The sequence below is a fragment of the Neopelma chrysocephalum genome, unplaced genomic scaffold, assembly GCF_003984885.1.
Source record: "Neopelma chrysocephalum unplaced genomic scaffold, ASM398488v2 Primary Assembly neopelma1_96942, whole genome shotgun sequence".
Taxonomy (NCBI): domain Eukaryota; kingdom Metazoa; phylum Chordata; class Aves; order Passeriformes; family Pipridae; genus Neopelma; species Neopelma chrysocephalum.
In genome coordinates this window covers 1,300,690-1,317,166 of record NW_020925585.1, presented here as the reverse complement: position 1 = coordinate 1,317,166, position 16,477 = coordinate 1,300,690, and the positions used below count along the sequence as shown (strand labels likewise).

General features: G+C 36.7%; 1 protein-coding gene across 4 annotated transcripts in view; it reads left to right on the top strand.

Annotated features, from left to right (window-relative positions):
• CEP120 (centrosomal protein 120) overlaps nucleotides 1-16,477 on the top strand; it is a 64,975-nt gene that overhangs the window by 5,324 nt on the left and 43,174 nt on the right. For 2 of the 4 annotated variants that reach the window (XR_003532155.1, XM_027670889.1), the window contains exons 5-16: nucleotides 1,222-1,370; nucleotides 2,440-2,637; nucleotides 4,715-4,942; nucleotides 5,199-5,406; nucleotides 6,487-6,597; nucleotides 7,856-8,033; nucleotides 9,899-10,048; nucleotides 10,885-11,067; nucleotides 12,890-12,986; nucleotides 13,076-13,228; nucleotides 13,890-13,979; nucleotides 14,397-14,489. Coding sequence is in view for 3 of the 4 variants with exons in the window: in XM_027670889.1 (XP_027526690.1) it covers nucleotides 1,222-1,370; nucleotides 2,440-2,637; nucleotides 4,715-4,942; nucleotides 5,199-5,406; nucleotides 6,487-6,597; nucleotides 7,856-8,033; nucleotides 9,899-10,048; nucleotides 10,885-11,067; nucleotides 12,890-12,986; nucleotides 13,076-13,228; nucleotides 13,890-13,979; nucleotides 14,397-14,489 (1,838 nt within the window). In the remaining variant the exon portion in view is untranslated. The remainder of the gene's footprint in view (nucleotides 1-1,221; nucleotides 1,371-2,439; nucleotides 2,638-4,714; nucleotides 4,943-5,198; nucleotides 5,407-6,486; nucleotides 6,598-7,855; nucleotides 8,034-9,898; nucleotides 10,049-10,884; nucleotides 11,068-12,889; nucleotides 12,987-13,075; nucleotides 13,229-13,889; nucleotides 13,980-14,396; nucleotides 14,490-16,477) is intronic. The other 2 variants (XM_027670891.1, XM_027670892.1) reach the window with 2 other exon arrangements.

Below are 16,477 nucleotides of genomic sequence, written 5' to 3'. Positions count from 1 at the left end.
TAAAAGACCTTCAAGAAAACCCCCAAACCCATAATTACATCCCCACCTCCCTGATCTCCTATCCAAAAGCCTATCTACTTAATTTCTGAAAAATGAGCCTCTGGTACCAATTAGTGGATTTTCTCCTACTGACTTTATGGTACTTTGTGTTCTTACCGTGAGGGTAACTTTTCCCTAATTCTAAATTCATCATCTGCTTATGATCTATGGCTGTGATTTTGTAAAAACGAAGTGGTCAGTGGCAGTAAGTCTTTTACAAGGTTTCTGGCCCAGACTTCACTGACTTGGCTGCATTTCAAGATAGGTTAAGCTAGTATTTAAGTTTTAGTGTAATTACACAACCTTCAGGTTCACAGTGCAACCCTGTAAAGTTTGTAAAAGAGGCAAGGAACTACTGTAAATGGTTCATTACTCTGCACCTCCCTTGAGATATTTGCTCCTGCAAGCTCTTCTACCCCTCACGACATTGGCAGAAAATACAAGAAAACCCTTCTGCCTTCACCCAGCAGTATTTTCTACTTCATGTTTTCTGTGAAATAATTGCTACAAACAGGTTTGCCAACTTTTAATTTCCTTCTGTCACCTCAAGATTAGTCAATACCATATTTAGGTAATGGAGGAAATAAAATGTGTGGGTTTTCACAGGTGTAAAGTTAATGTTCCAGACACTGGATATGACAAAGCTGGATTATCCAGTTCTAGTCTAGTCAGGCAGTTTTCCTTTTAGGATTCATGTGTATTATGCACTGAAGAGTTCAGATGAAAAATCTTTAAATGACACATTCCAAAATTCTGTGAAATGGCTCATCATACTTTTTCAACAGGTTGTCATATACAGTTACTGTCTTGCATTTCCTTTAATGAGCAAAATAAAAAACCAGCATGATAGACTCTAGCCTGGTGAAGTAATCTTCCAGTCACTGTAATGTCACTCACTATAACACTTAACAAAAATATGCACTAGAATTCTGTCTAGCATAGTGTTCAAAATCACATCTGTGCCCACTGAATAGAAATTTATTTGGGAATTTTTTTTGTAGCTATACCTAAGTATACCTAGGGACTTTTTTTGTGTTTTGCGATGCTGTGCTACCAGGCATCGAGATCTTTGTTTGCAGTTTTCTCTCCATGTGTACAATACTTAAGGGTAAAATTAGAATCAGATTGCTGTAGCAATTAATAAGATCAGTAGTTACTTATGGTTTTTTTCTTCTCTCTTAGTAGTTACCCTTTTTCCTGGGTTAGATCCTAAAAGTGTTATACCAGTCTTGAATGAAGAAGAGGGCTATCATCAAATTGGACCAGCAGAGTATTGCAGAGACTACTTTGTCTTGTCTGTAACCATTGCATTTGCCACACAGTTGGAACAGGTCTGTTTCCTTGCTATGTGTAGTTTTTAAGAAGTACTGTCCTACCTTTGTATTTTCACCTTCGCATGTTTTATTTGTAGTAAGGATTTTTATTGTTTTCTAAGTTTCTTGCAATAAATAGCCTTGTCCTATATTGAATTTCTATACATTAGTTTTCATTTTAAAACTATGTATGTCAAATTACAGATGAAATATAATTTGTTTGGAGTGCTAAAGTTGCATTTACTTTAAATCATGCATACTTCTATATTGCAATATAGTGTAAAATGTGTGTGTCTGGATCATACCAGTCTTCAGTGTGGTGCCCATTTGCTGAAGTTCAAACAAGGTGAAATATTTTTCAAATATGTAAAATAGATGAAATGGTAGAATTTATATGTTGCCTAAGGAGAGAACTTATTAGCTTGGATGAAGAACCATGCTAATAATTGTTTCAGCTTTAGACCTCATCTACTATGTTTATGCTGTACTGTGCCACACTGATACATGTTATCTGATATATTCAAGTTACCATGAAAGTCATGACTCCAAGCCAGCATGATTTTAATTCATCTGGAACTCATAGTGTATGGTAAACTCTCCTCGATCTTGTTATCTTTATTTTTTTCGGGGAAAATAATTTTCCATGTAAGAAATGTAGGATGAAGTAGCTGTTTGTCTATTTCAGTCTCTTATTCAGTCACAGAAGTTATATAATAACTCAGTATCTAATCTGTATTATTTGTTTACCTTATCAATATTTTATGAAGACACTGCTTATTTCTAAGTATTGATGCAGTGCTCGATGTTACTGAATATATGATGTCAGTTACAGCCCTTGGTGCTGCCAAATCTTAAAGGTAATTCAAAACCGGTCATTTTGCAAGTTATTGTTATGCTTGTAAAATAAGTTTGCTTTTTTTTTTTACTTCAGTTTGGGTATATAAAAGTTATCTCATTTGTGTAGTGCAAGCTAGGACTTAGGTCAGCTGCCTGGTAGTTTGAGATCACTTTAGGCTGTCTACAGAAGAATTACTCTAACTCTACATCAGTGAAGGAGATGCATTATTCTCTTCTGAATCTCTTTCAGTTAGTTCCTAGTACTATGAAGCTTCCTGAACGACAACCTGAGTTTTTTTTCTACTACTCATTACTGGGAAATGATGTCACAAATGAACCTTTCACTGATTTAATTAATCCAAACTTTGAGCCAGAAAGAGCTTCCGTTCGAATACGTAGTACAGTTGATGCCCTTCAGGTTTATCTTTGTACACAGTCAAAATTGCAGGTAAGCTGTTTCATCTCAAATGTGAATGAAAATAAATAATGAAAATAAAAGAAATAGAATATGTCTCAGGCTGAATCTGGGAAGCTTTCTTGTTTCCAAAACTAAGATTGTATTGCAGTAGTTTGGCCCAAATATAAGTTCTTTCTCTTGCTGATATGAGGGAAACCCTAGCAGCAAGTTTCCCATCTCAGATGGAATACAGACTTCATAATATAGTTGCCATAGTAGACTAATTTACATGTCATGATAAAAGGTGTTGCTGGAACATGATATGTACCAAAAGAGGTAATGTGGCATTCCCAAGAGCTCTGAGCTCTGGGACCTTCACTGCAATCAGACCATCTGCAACCCTGAGTCCCGCTTTGTGCTGCCTATGCTAATCCCATGCCAGCTGCTCAGGTCATTCTTGCCTAAGTTCTAAAATCACTGTCCTCAGCACTTGCTGTGAGTAAGAAGGGAGGTCTGGCTTTTTTCCCCGCTCCTTAGCCAAATGCTGTTTTTATATGTACTACAGACATATTTGGGCTGTTATGGGATATTGCTTATCTTTAGCCTTGCCTTTAAATGGGGGAAATGGTTTAGTGGTGGAGTTGGCAGAGTTAGGTTGACAGTTGGACTCAGTGACCTTAAGGGTCTTTTGCAACCTAAATGATTCATTCTGTGATTCTAAATATTGGGTAGTATTTCGAGTCTTTATGGCAATCTGTGCATAGCTCACACTTAACTAATTACAAGAGACTGATTGAATAAGGGTAGTATAGAGTTTCTATTAGTGTACCTGGTAAATAAGACAGTATTAGTTGTACAAAGTCTTGGATCCGGACCCTTTTAAAATTATTTTCCTTAAAGTTTGTAGAGATCATTCTAGTTTTGCTATCCAGCATAGTTTAAGAATGTTTTTGTTTAAATCTTATATTGTTTCAGATTTTTTTCTCTCAACTTTAAATATTTTTCAGTTTTTGGAGAAACCTATGCACTGATATGTTTGGAATTTAATCTTAGTCTTGAAACAAAGTAATATAGCATATATTATACATATATACTTATACAGAGAATTATGCATGCCTGCATCATGTTTAAAGAATGACTTTTTGAACAAGAATTGTCATGAGGTCAGATCCAGATTTTGATTTACAGTTTTCTTTCTCCGACTTCTCATTCAGCTCCTTAAAATTTAAGATATAGGATTGGAGCACTGTCTTCAGATTCTTAATTTTAATATGTTTTTCCAAAAATGATGAGTTTAGTTGTAAAAGGTGCTAGTTGTCAGACTGGAGTATGTATATATGTGATGTATGATTGTATTTGTATAAATGTGTATATATATGCATATATACACACACACATAGGTGTGTATATTGGCAGCTGACGCTCTTTAGCATAGAAGTTTTCCTTAAACGTAATAAATAATTAAGATCAGAATACAGTGTTCTGATCTGCTAAAACAAAACTAAAGTGACCCTTATTTGGGAAAGAGCAACTTGGTAAATAAGTTTTAAAGAGTAACTTTGAGCAAAATAGATTATCTTAGAGTGTGTTGTGGTTTTGTTTGTTTTTATTTTTTCTTAAGATACGTCTTTTACTTAGATTTAAAAATATTAAGCTGTGTAAGGAGGAAGCAGTTGAGTCAAGTTTTCAAAGAAGAATAATGGTGCTTACCAGGAATTAAGAACAGCTACTTAATTCCAAAAATCCTTGCTGCTTAAGTGGTAGCTAAATACATGCACAAAGGCTGAGCTTTCAAATAACTTTTTTCTTTACCTTGCAGTCATGCATTTTATATGCCTATATGTTAAGGGAAAGAATCTGTGCTGTGTTTAGAAGCCACAGACTGTTGAATTTATCCTACGGAAGGAATGATATGACAGGCCCTCAGAAGGGGAGTACCGTGATCTGCTACTGCTTTAGCAGTGGGCACATATTGACATTTCATAGCTGTTCATATTCTCAGCATACAGGGACTAGGCTAGGGGTGATAATTTGTTGCATATATGCTACCTTTAGTGAAGGGCGTACAGATAGTTCAAGAGAAAATTGCACATACCAGATACTTTCTAGCGTCTCTGCCTGTGTACAGATCCATCTTTGCTGTGGTGACCACTCTCTTGGAAGCACTGAAATACCCTTGTCTGGACTACTGAAGAAAGGAAATGTGGAGATTGATCAACACCCTGTGGCAGTAGAAGGATCATTTGTCCTTGTTCCACCAAATAAAGCTAAACAAAAGCTACCACAATTGCCTTTGGATCTGGCTCCTACTCTTGGGGTATCTGTAGTTCTTCAAAGGGAGAACATGACTGCTCAGGTATAGCTTACCCATTTATTGCTGGTTTAAACACTGTTGCACAGTTTCATGTTAAAAAAAATTGGTATTTCTAAAGTGTATTTGACAGTTGATTATGTAAAAGAAAACCTGAAATAATTAATTGCTTTATGTGAATAATCCTTTCATAGCGTTATTTTTCTGTATCTGAAAAATAGTCTCAAACTATGAAAGTGTTGTAGACGGAATTTTTTAGTGCAATCCATGATCAATAAGAAAACTGTATCACTTCATTCAGCCTTTGATTCCCTTAAATGCTCCAACTGAATCTAAACAGCCTCAGGAGAAAGTTCTTTCACCTGTTAGTGGAAAAACAGAGAGCCTGCAGCAGAGGTCCCAGAAGGTCCCATCTCAAGCTGATCAATGTTCTTCAAAAGAAGATGTGGCAACAGAAAGTGAAGTGGAAAGTCTTAAGTTTGAAAAAGGCACAAAACCAAGGAAAACAGGTATGTGGTATATAATTTTTTTACCCAGTTATGTGGTCTTGGATCATGCACTATATATTTGCAGTATATTTGTGAAGTTATACTCACTTGAAGTGATAAATTTCAGGCAAGTAAGAATTATTTGCATAAAGCAAATATCAGGAGGGGGATAAGGGGATAAATGTTGTGATTTGAACATAATGGTTGTTGAGAACACTTGAAAGAGCCAGATTAGGGATTTGGTAGTGTGCAGATTACAAGTGATGTGGATGGTCATCAGCTTGGAAAATCGTTACAGAAGTGTTTGGAATTTCCTGAATTTGTGAATGAGAAGGCTCAGTGAAATGCCTATGAAGAAACAGACTTGCTCAATGAGTAGATGAAATGGTCTAATGTTCATATTTACTAAATACAAAGGCAGGGGTCATGTGGGATTTTTAAAATTTCCTAGGAATGTACTATGTGGATAATAATTTTTGAAGACAAATGTTCATATTATACAGATTCCTAGACAAAACCAAGCAACTGGTTTTTTTGTTTGGTTGGTTTTGTTTTGTTTTTATATTATCCTTTTGTTTGGACTTGGTAGCCCAAATAGCTACCTTCTAAGACTGTTTTCTGATTTGAGAACTGGGTCAGGGAGAAGTGGAATAGGAACAAAGATGAGAGAAGAAGAAATACTGTAGTAGGAGAATAAAGCTCAAAAGAATATTTTGCTAAGCGTTACTGAGCATGAGTCTTCTTAAGAGATGATTTATGAATAAAGTGGAATTACTATTTTTCTGATGATACTTGTATTGCTGGTCTTTTGTGATTGGTGCTAAAGACACCCAGTTCTGTAGAGGAAAATCTGTGTCCCAGAATGTGCTCTTAGGATTTGTCTGCTAATTCAGCCAAGTTTCCTTTTAATCCTAAGTGATCTTATCTAAGCAAGGATTAAGCCCTTTTTATATGGAATGTAACAAGAAAGTATTGTGAACCCAGCATCTGGTTTGAATCTCTGTTTAAGAAATCCAGGATTATGCTTTTTTATTAATAGTAATAGTAATTTTATAACTCTGTGTTAAAATGTAAAACTTGTCATTCATATTTGTCTTTCAGAGCTGGTGTCTGGCTGCTGCCAAGAGGTTAACAAGCAGTACACTGAAGAGCTTCCAGGTTTCAAATTGCAGAGTAGAGCAAAGTCACCTCTATTAGATCTGCAAAATCCCAGTAATGCAAAATTTATCCAATTTAGTACATTAAATAACATTTGAATATAGTAGCAACTTAAATGAATTTGAACACTAGGCTGTATGACCTTCTTGTTTTCATATCTGTGATGACCTTAAAATTCCATTCAATGGCTTCTTTGCACCAATCAGTCTACTGACTTTTTACCTAATCAGTTAAAATTATTTTATTCCTATGTTGTGTTAACTAGCTGATGTTGAAGTATTATGGATTTTTTTCTTTTTGGCATTGTTACTGTTAATGCACATAAAAAACTTAGAAACAAGGAGGGAAAATAGTCAATTGTGTATTTCTTTGAAAATGACAAAAATGGAAACATTTTAAACAATTATGAAGAAAGGGTATCAGGACAAGTAGCACTTACAAAAGGCAGTTAAGTTCTTATCTGACAGTTTCTTTCTCTCTTTGCTTTTTGTAGGGACTCGGTAGCTCAAATAACTTTCTAAGACAAAATATCTTAAACATTTTTGGAGCATACCTTTTGGTAACCCTGTCCGTACGACTTGTAGTTTATTTTACTCTTTGAAAGCAGTATCGGGTCCCAGTGTTAGGACCTGAGAAGCCTGGGTGCAACTGGACAGGCACTCAGTGTAGCTTCTGCTTCCTAAATTATAAAACAGATGTCACATAGGCGGGTTCTGCGACATAAGCAGACATACTTTGCAGACCTAACCTAGAGCGTTTTAGTTTGCTTCAACAGCTAAACCTCAGCTTGGGACCAATAGTTGATGCTGCCTTATGTGAGCGCTGTAATTGACCTGGTGCTCTGTCTTTTTAAGTCCCAAAGTAAAGAGGTTAGTTAATTCAAAGCAACCTAAGTTCCTACAAATAACTTTTTCTTCTGCATGCCCTCGAGTTGGCTAGGGACAATTAATGTAAACTGTTGAAGTCTTACAGCATCCTTCAGAAGAATTTGGTATCTTGGATCTTAGTCTAAATTTTTTTTCAGCGCATTAAACTAATGTAGTTTTGAAGATAATTAAAGTAAGGAAAAATACTACAGTCTGTTAAGATTTAAAGTATATTGGGGTTTTGGTGTTTTTTCTTTGGAAGCAGTAACTTACAAAAAGAGTGGCTATTTTTTACAGTATTCATTTATACTACAAGGAATCGAAATCTCTTAGGGAAGCAATCTGTCTTCTTGCATTCAAAATGTGACACTAATCTTTGATATATTTTGTTATTTGGGGCAGAACAAATTATAAAAAATGCACATGAGTTCTTTTTGTGTTTTCAGCTGATAGTGGTCCAGTAGCAGCATCTCAGCCCAACCCTGTGTGTGTGTCCAGCTCTTCTGAACCTGTGTCTGCACAGAAAATTGTTATTCCAGCATCCTCTCACCATTTTTGCTTTTCAATAGACTTAAGAAGTATACGTGGTCTGGAAGTTGGTTTTCCAATAAATTGCATTCTAAGGTACAATTTATTCTTGATAATAAAAGTATCTTTCTTTTCAATACAAAGCCTTCGTAATCTGAATGATTTCTAGTGGTATGCTTCTTGATGCCTTTTACGTAGCTGATTTTCAGTAATAAAATACTTCAGAATGTTCATCTGGCTCATCACTAAACTAAGCATTAAATATGGTGTGAAACTTTACCTTTCACTGTAATTTGTATTAAATCTCACTTGAATGTCTGAGCTCTGAAGATAAGGAACATCATTCAGTCTTTAAAGGAAAAGGAGAATTACTTGTCTCACTACTTTCTGGCTACATTGCCAGCTGATCAAAGAAGAGATATTTGTAGTGTTTTAGTAAGAGACAGATCACTGGTTTATGTGTGTTGGTGAATCCAAAGGAAGCACATTCTAGTTTTAGTGTGAACAATCAGTGTAGTAAATGCATTATCATTCTGAGAGGCTCATAAATAGAGGATGATTTTGATGGATGATTTTTAAAAAAATAAAATTTATACTCACAGGATATTAGTTACTGACGGTATATTTGAATTCACTGGTTAATAAGTTTTCACCACTTGCCTTCTAGTTTCCATTAGGGTCCTTGTGGCACGCATGATCTTTAAATGGTGATTCAGTGTGAGAGCACTGAATATTTCTGGCTAGGGAGGTGCCTCTACATTTGCTTTGCCTGTTTGCTGACAGTTTAACTGGTCACTAGGAAGTGTAGTTCTAGTGTTGATTCTTGGAGTTAGTTTTGTTTTAAGTACTGTAAAAGGTGGAATTGGGGTGTAGGGGTGGAATATTTCAAAATACAGCTAATACAGAATGCATCATCAATACCTTTGTGGAGGCTACATTATTAAATAGTGTGTGGAAAGCAGCAGTCATACAATTGACGTAATTTTGCCACTTAAAGGCTTTTTCACATAACATTCCAAAAATTTAATTTTTTTCAGAACAGTGACAGCAAATAGGTTTTGCTTTTTCATGCACTTGAATTTTTACAGTCAGTGATGAATATGGCAAGAAACTGAAGAGGAGAAATATCCAAAAACATAAATATTAAGAAAAGTTGCAGGGTAAAAAATTGCATATTCACTATAGATTGGAAGGATTATTTTAGTTCGATCTAAACAAGCCCTTTAAACAGTTCTGCGCAGAAGTCGAAATATGCAATTTTATATATAGTGGCATCATTTGATGCACTATTTATTTTGTTAGTAACCTAACTGACAGCTGGCATCAATTTGAACAAAGTGAAGTTTAAGAAGTTCATAGCCTCCCCTTTGTTATAGTTTATCATACTCTGGATTATGCTAGTAGAGTAGTTTCAGGTCACGTTTTAAGTCGCATTGGTAAAATGATTTGACTTTCCTATTAGTCAGCTAAGGTGTGGGAATTAAAAGTTAATGAAATTTTCAAATGGTTCTGACATTGTGTATATGTATACTTACTTAGTTATCGGTTTTTGCACGTTAGATCAGTCTTCACTGTAAATATAGTTGTAAATGTTCTCAAGCAGCAATCTACATGTGCATATAGTTTTTCTTTCTTCTGGTTCTCTACTCACTTTTTTATAATAATTCCAGAATTTTAATAAAATATAAATTCATCTGGTTGGGAACATGCAGATTATTAAAGCTTTTTTGTCAAAATGACAGCGAATATAAAGAAGCTGGATCAGTCCTGAAGTAAATGAAAACACAAATACCTGAGAACTAAATTCTGTTGTAATATGTACTAGTACAAATCTTCCAAACTTTAGTACAAGTCATGCTTCAGTAGATGATGTCTAAACTGGTTTTCTTGTTGGAGAAGATATAATAAAAATTTATCTATTTATATAATTATTATTTTATTTTGGTTATTGTTTTTATTAGGTACTCGTATCCATTTTTTGGCAGTGCAGCACCTATTATGACAAGCCCACCTGTAGAAATCAGAAAGAACATGGAAGTCTTTCTTCCAAAGTCATATTGCGCATTTGACTTTGCAACTATACCTCATCAGCTTCAAGATACATTCTTCAGGTGGTAACTTGCAATTTTGTATCTTAATTACACTTTTCTAGTTTTTGTTGTAAATGCTTAAGATCATCAGTTTAAGAATTTCGTAAAGAATTCAAGTGCTAATACCAATGAATATTTAATACCCTGCACTTCCAGTTTCTCTGTTAATTACATTTAAAGTGAGGAACTCTAGAATTCTTGATTTCATCTCTACGTACCTATGCAGGGATTGTTCCTTACAGAAACAAGTGCCGTTCCTGTAAGTTGTTGCAGTAAAGTAACGAAGTACTCCTTCAAATGAAATACATCATTTTTTATTTTTTAATACACAATGGCTCGTGTATTAAAATATGATGTCTTTGAAAATACAGGAGGTACCTGGAAAGCTGAGCACAGTGTTGAGGGCTGTGAAACAGTTTTCCAAGGAGTTCCACCAGCTTTCAACAAATGATTAACATGTGGAAAAAAAAAATTTATGCAAATAGCGGTATTTTGAAAGGAGAGTGGAGGGAGATGTATTTGAGTGACAGTGGCTAAAATTAATTTATAAGTATTTATAAATGAAGATGATAGAGTTCTACTAATGTTATTCAGTCAATTGTTTTCAGTCTAACATTGTTATTCCGTAATAATTGGAGAAAGGACCAGTAATCTGACCAAACAAAGTGATGGCGAAGATACAAAGTCAGTCAGTCTCATTCCTCTAAGTGAAAAACAGTAAACTCATCTCATTGTTTGACATTTGTATCACTGGTTCAGGAAGTTACTTTTAGAGCATGAGGTTCTTTGCCCAAATGAATAAGAATGCTTCATCTTTTGTTTTGATGCCTGACACAGAGATCGCTTGTTTGTTTCAGATTGCCTCTGCTGGTTGAATTGTGGCACAAGGATAAAACAGCCAAAGATTTACTTCTAGGGGTGGCAAGACTTCAGCTTTCAAACGTGTTGGCTTCGGAAAAAACTCGCTTCTTGGGTGGGAGTGGTGAACAATGCTGGCGTCAGACTTGTAATGAAACAGTCAGTGTCACAGCAGCACACGGGTAAAACTATTTAAAAAGATATTTAACTCTCTAGCAAATTTCGAAGAATTGTTTGCTTACTATTTCCCTGAAAAAGGACAAGCTCTACCTGCTTAGCTTTTTGATTAGGCAAACAGTCTGCAGAGTACTGCGATATAGAGGGGAGGAAAAGGCATCCAAGAGATTAAAAGTTAAATTGCCACAGTCATACTGTGCAATGCCCACACCACTACCAAAGTCATTTTTATAAACCTTTATTTAATCAAGATCCTGGGTAAAATTCACAGACCAGTTAAAGAGGTAAATAATTGGAAGAAATGTTACTGAGGTAATTCTGAGTAAGTTAATTACAGAAAGTGCTGATATTCCAGAAAACAGTTAACATTCTTTGTTCATAGTATGCTTTAAATGCAACTGACTTCAGTGAAGTTAGGAGGACAGGTATATCCATAGAATGCAGAGGTTTCCTGTTTCAGGATTATTCCTTGTGATAGTAGCAGAGGTTTGGGCTTTTGTACATCAGAAGGAGCAGTATTAGTTAATGTTCTGTCTGAAGATAAATGTTCATTTACATAGTGCAGTGATGGGGTCTTTATGTATGTGAAGAACCCATGTTCTTGGTAAAGATGAGTTGTGCTCACAATCAGTGTCTAGACCCTCATCTTTTTCTGTGTGATGGTGAAACTTGATTATGCCCTTAGGAATAAATTTAATTGTTATTAACACTGGAGTCAGTTTTAAACCTCTAATGCAACAGTTAAATAAAGCATGCTATATTTGACTCACAGGAAATCTCAGGTTACTGATTGATATCACCCCTCCTCCTACACTGATAGGAAATTGACCTCTGGCTTTGTTTAAACTTTTTTGTCTGAAAGCCAGCATGGCCTGACTCTGTGGAGAGTTTCTTTAAGATCTCGCTGTATGTTAAGGTTCACACTTTCACTAAGTTTGTTAAAATGAAAACTGGTTTTGCACAAAACGTAACAACCACTAGATGGCATTCTCAAAATGTAGTCGGGTCTTCATTTTGCTGTGCTGATCCCTTCCTATCCTTGCTAGTGTTGGTGAAACCTTCTTTTTACACTGGTGTGTTAAACAGACTTACTCAGATTTCTGAGGTCCATTAACATGAATTTGTTTTCTTTTTCAGTCAGTCACTGATAGAAAGTTGTAAGAATTTAATGCAGTAATTAATTTTAATGTTGTGTGAACTACAAATGTTTGTTGCTTTTTTCCCAAATTAGTGTATTGAAATATCTACTATCTAGGCAATGTTTCACTGTACAAGAGCAGGTAGGTATTTAACACACTAGTGGATTTAAAGTTGCCAGTTCTCTGCTGAAGCTTCCAGAAATATGTTTTTTGGCAATCCAAGGATGATTTACCCCATATGATATGCTGAATAATTTATATGTGGATAACTAGAAAGTTACTGTTAACACCTAAAAAAGCAAGATTAATGATTTTGAACAAGTATCTTAAAATGAAGCCAGCAGCGATACCTGATAGTTATATCACTAGAAAGATTTAAGATTGTAGGTACAATTTTGGATCATCTCCTTGGTGCAGGGATATGTTGATTATTGTAATCTGTTAGTTAAATAGATTCCCAATGAATTATCCCAAATTATCTGTTTAAGTCAGAAAGCTTATTGCATAAACTAATCCCTAACTTAACAATATACATAGGAGAGCATGTTTGGCTCTCATGTAGACAATTATTCAGCGATTTTGAGCTTGCATGGAAATTTTAGGACTGCTGGTTTGTTGGTTGGTTTACAATTACTTTCTGTATTTTTAGATAGTTTTCATTAAAATAACATTCTAATGCTATTTATAGGTCAGGCAACAGAATAGCAGAGCTTTCATATGCCACCACTTTGGAAGACTACGGGCTTGTGAAGGTGCAAGAAGTTATGGTGTCAGATTCTTCTCAAGTAAATTTTACATAAATCTTATATTTTTGTCTTGAACGTTTCTTTGAAAAGTTGAGTTTCCAGTGAAAAATCCACTCTTATTTTATCAGGGTGTAGTTACTGGGCAGCAACAGCATATTCCTCACACTCAGCCTCACTGTGCTCCAGAAGACCATCCAGAACCTCGAGAAACTCTTGAATACAAAGCAGCACTGGAGTTAGAAATGTGGAAGGAAATGCAAGAGGACCTTTTTGAAAATCAGGTTTTTACTCTTTCTGTTTATTACCTAAATAACGTGATTGCCAGAGAATTTTTAGCAGAATTGGTGAGGGGAACATTACTTCTATTTTTCTTTGCCACTGTTTCAAATAAGAACTAAATTTTACTGATACAGAATATTAAAACTTCAGAGGTACACTAATCTATCCGGTAATTCCATATTCCTAAGGAAGAAGGTTAATTATTTTAATTACCTGAAGAAAGTGCTAGATATTGAACTGCAGAATAACCCCTTCAAAATTTTCAATTACTTTTTATGCAGAATAGTAGATACTCAAGATTCATATTACAGATGTTAAATATTGACACTGTATTTCTTTAGTTTTACTCAAAAATCCATTGCTATGTTTCTACTCCTGAACTCATTCTAAGTATTCTTAATCACATGCTTCTTTTTAAAAGATACTGAGGATCTGGTGTCTATTTGTTAGGATATTTTTCTCAAACTTGTGTTTACTTTGCATTTTGTACTTTAGTGTAAGAAATAACTTTCACTATCAGAATCATATGCTGAGTCATAAGTTACTGTACAAAATTGTTTTGCTTCAAGAATTACATCTGGTAGTACTCTAAAGCTGCACTTCCAACAATTTTGATCTGGTTTTCTGGTTGGGGATTTTGTTTCTTTCTTTTACCTTTAAAAGCTTAAAAAGAAGGAAATGGTCCATATGCAAGCACTTGCAGAAGAATGGAAGAAAAGAGATAGAGAGAGAGAGGCACTAGTGAAGAAAAAGGTAAGGAAACTTGTCCTTATATGTGGTGAAAGTCTTACTATAAATCTGTCATCGCTGTAAGCTCAACAAGGTAAACATATAACAAGGGGTCTATGATTAGCCTTTACACCTACTGATATGCATGCATCCAGTCTGCAACAGTGCAAAAATATTAAAAGTAGCCCTTAATCATAGAATACTTGTTAGAAATCCTTAGATTAGCTTGCTTTATGTGGGTCCTTTTTAACCTTAATTGCCTTTCACGTGGGTGGTCAAAAAGCACTTCTACAGCCTGGCTGTGCATGGCAACCTATTAGCCTGAGTTAGAAAGAAAGACTCTCCATTGTAAATTCTTAATTAAGAGCTGGAGATTTGTTTTATGTGTAAGCTTCCAAATAAAAATTGTCATTATTTTATACCTTTTTTTTGTTTGACTAGGTAGCAGAGTATAATGTTTTGGAAGAAAAACTTCAGAAAACCCTGAGAGATCTAGATAAGCGAGAACGACAGCTTTTTAGTGCTGAATCGGAGGTAAAAACTGCTCGGTTATATTAAACAATACAATTGCATTAGCTATTTCATTAAGGTTTGAGTTTTCACTTAGTGACAATTGTGAGCTGTGTAGGGGATCTGAAATAGTCACATTGACACTGATGAATAGAGAAGCACTATTTAGTGATTTTGTTACAACTGCACTTTTTTACTGAAATAGAAATTCAGTGAACTCTTAAATGGTTGCTAGAATTCATCATCATGGCTAGGCTTCGCGAACGAAGATTTGGGAAAGGCTCTACCCACGTTTCTTGCAAGCGCGTTGGTGGCTAAAAAGGCCAATACGAGAAAGGCATGTCCGGTTGCAAAAGGTACAGCAGAAAGACTCCTTAGATGGTATATTCTGCAAGGCTCGATTCTTTCTGCATTGTCTTTTCTCCTCAAGGGTGATCCTGCGTGCTTTCTCAAAAGCATCAGCAGTGTTATAGATGGTGTGTCTCCAGGCCTCCCGATTGGAGGCCAGAGTAGACCAGTTATGGTGATCAATATGCCCGAGGCTGAGTTGTTGTTTCAGGGAGTCCATGTATCTTTTCTTCGGGGCTCCTCTCTTGCGGCAGCCAGTGGCAAGTTCACCATAAAGCAGGATCTTAGGGAGGCAGTGGTCCTTCATCCTTGAGACGTGCCCTGCCCATCGCAGCTGCGTTTTCAGTAGCATGGCCTCAATACTTGTGATTAGTGTTGTAGTGGTTTGAGCCAGGTTTCCCCCTGAAACTAGGAAAGTGGTAACCCCCAGGGGGTGGTGACCCTTGGGGTTTGACCCAATCAGTGCTCCTGCAAAATATAAACATATCTCTCTGGACCAGAAAAGAAGCAGTGGTACTTGTTAGTGAGAAGGAGAGTGGCCATGTTGTGAGAGCCCCCAGCCCGGCTGGGGGGCTATGTGGACTTGGAATGGTGTTGAACTGAACTAAGTCCCTGCGGCTGAGAAGTTGGAGGAGTTTTCTCCACTGCGAGTAGGCAGACGGAGCAGCAGTAGACACAGCAGCATCCGAAGAGCAGTAGCAAAGAGCCAACTGATAAGGACCAAAGGAGCAGCAGAAGCCGGCATGCAAACCAAAGCAGACACAGAGGTGTCTGAGGAAAAGGGAAAGTTGCAGCAGGAAGAGAATCGAGACCACGGCACAGACAGAGTTCCGGGGGTAAGAACTGAATAACCAAAACCCCCGAACTCCCTAGAGAGACCCCTCCGAGAAAGAGGAGGGGGTGGTGGACTGAGAGGAGTCCTAAAGTGCAGTATGCACTGCTGAGAGGAGCAAGAAGCTCAGACTGTCCTGAGAGCTACGCCAGGACGGCCAAGGAATGTGTGTGGAGGGGGTGACCTTGGGCTTCCCCCTCCTTGCTGCAGCTTCAGAGAAGCTGGCAGCCATCTTTGAGTCAGAGCATGGGAGCTCTGTGAAGGGGCTTTGATTTCCCCTGAGGATACCAGACCGTCACGAAGACCCCGGTGCTTCGTGATATGACCGTGGTGATGCAGCCTTGTCTGGGGTCAAGCAGCCCACGGAAAGACCCCCGTTTTGGGCAGACGGAGGGCCGAGAGAGGCTTGGAGGCCTCCCTCGTGTGTGCTGGCAGAAAGCCAGCAACTGTTGCCTGGGAGAGAAGAAGAGAGCCTGCTGCCTAGAGAGAGACCTGCTGCTGAGAGACTGGAAGGGGTCTTTTCTTCTTCTTCTCTCCTGGACTTTTATTTGGAGGGAGATGAGATTTGTAAATATTATTGTCATGGTAGAGATAGAAATAGAGTTAAGATTATATGTAATGTATTATAGTATAAGTATTTATTTATTTGTACAGTCCTGTAATATATTCCTTTCCCCCTATATTGAGTCTTGTGTTTTTGTCTGGAAAACCCATCTCACATGGGGTTGAGATGTGGGAGGGGGGCTAGGAATCGAAATTGGATTTTGGGCCTTTTCAAACCATGACATCTGTTCTAGAACAGATGTATTGGTCACATAATCTGACCAGTGGA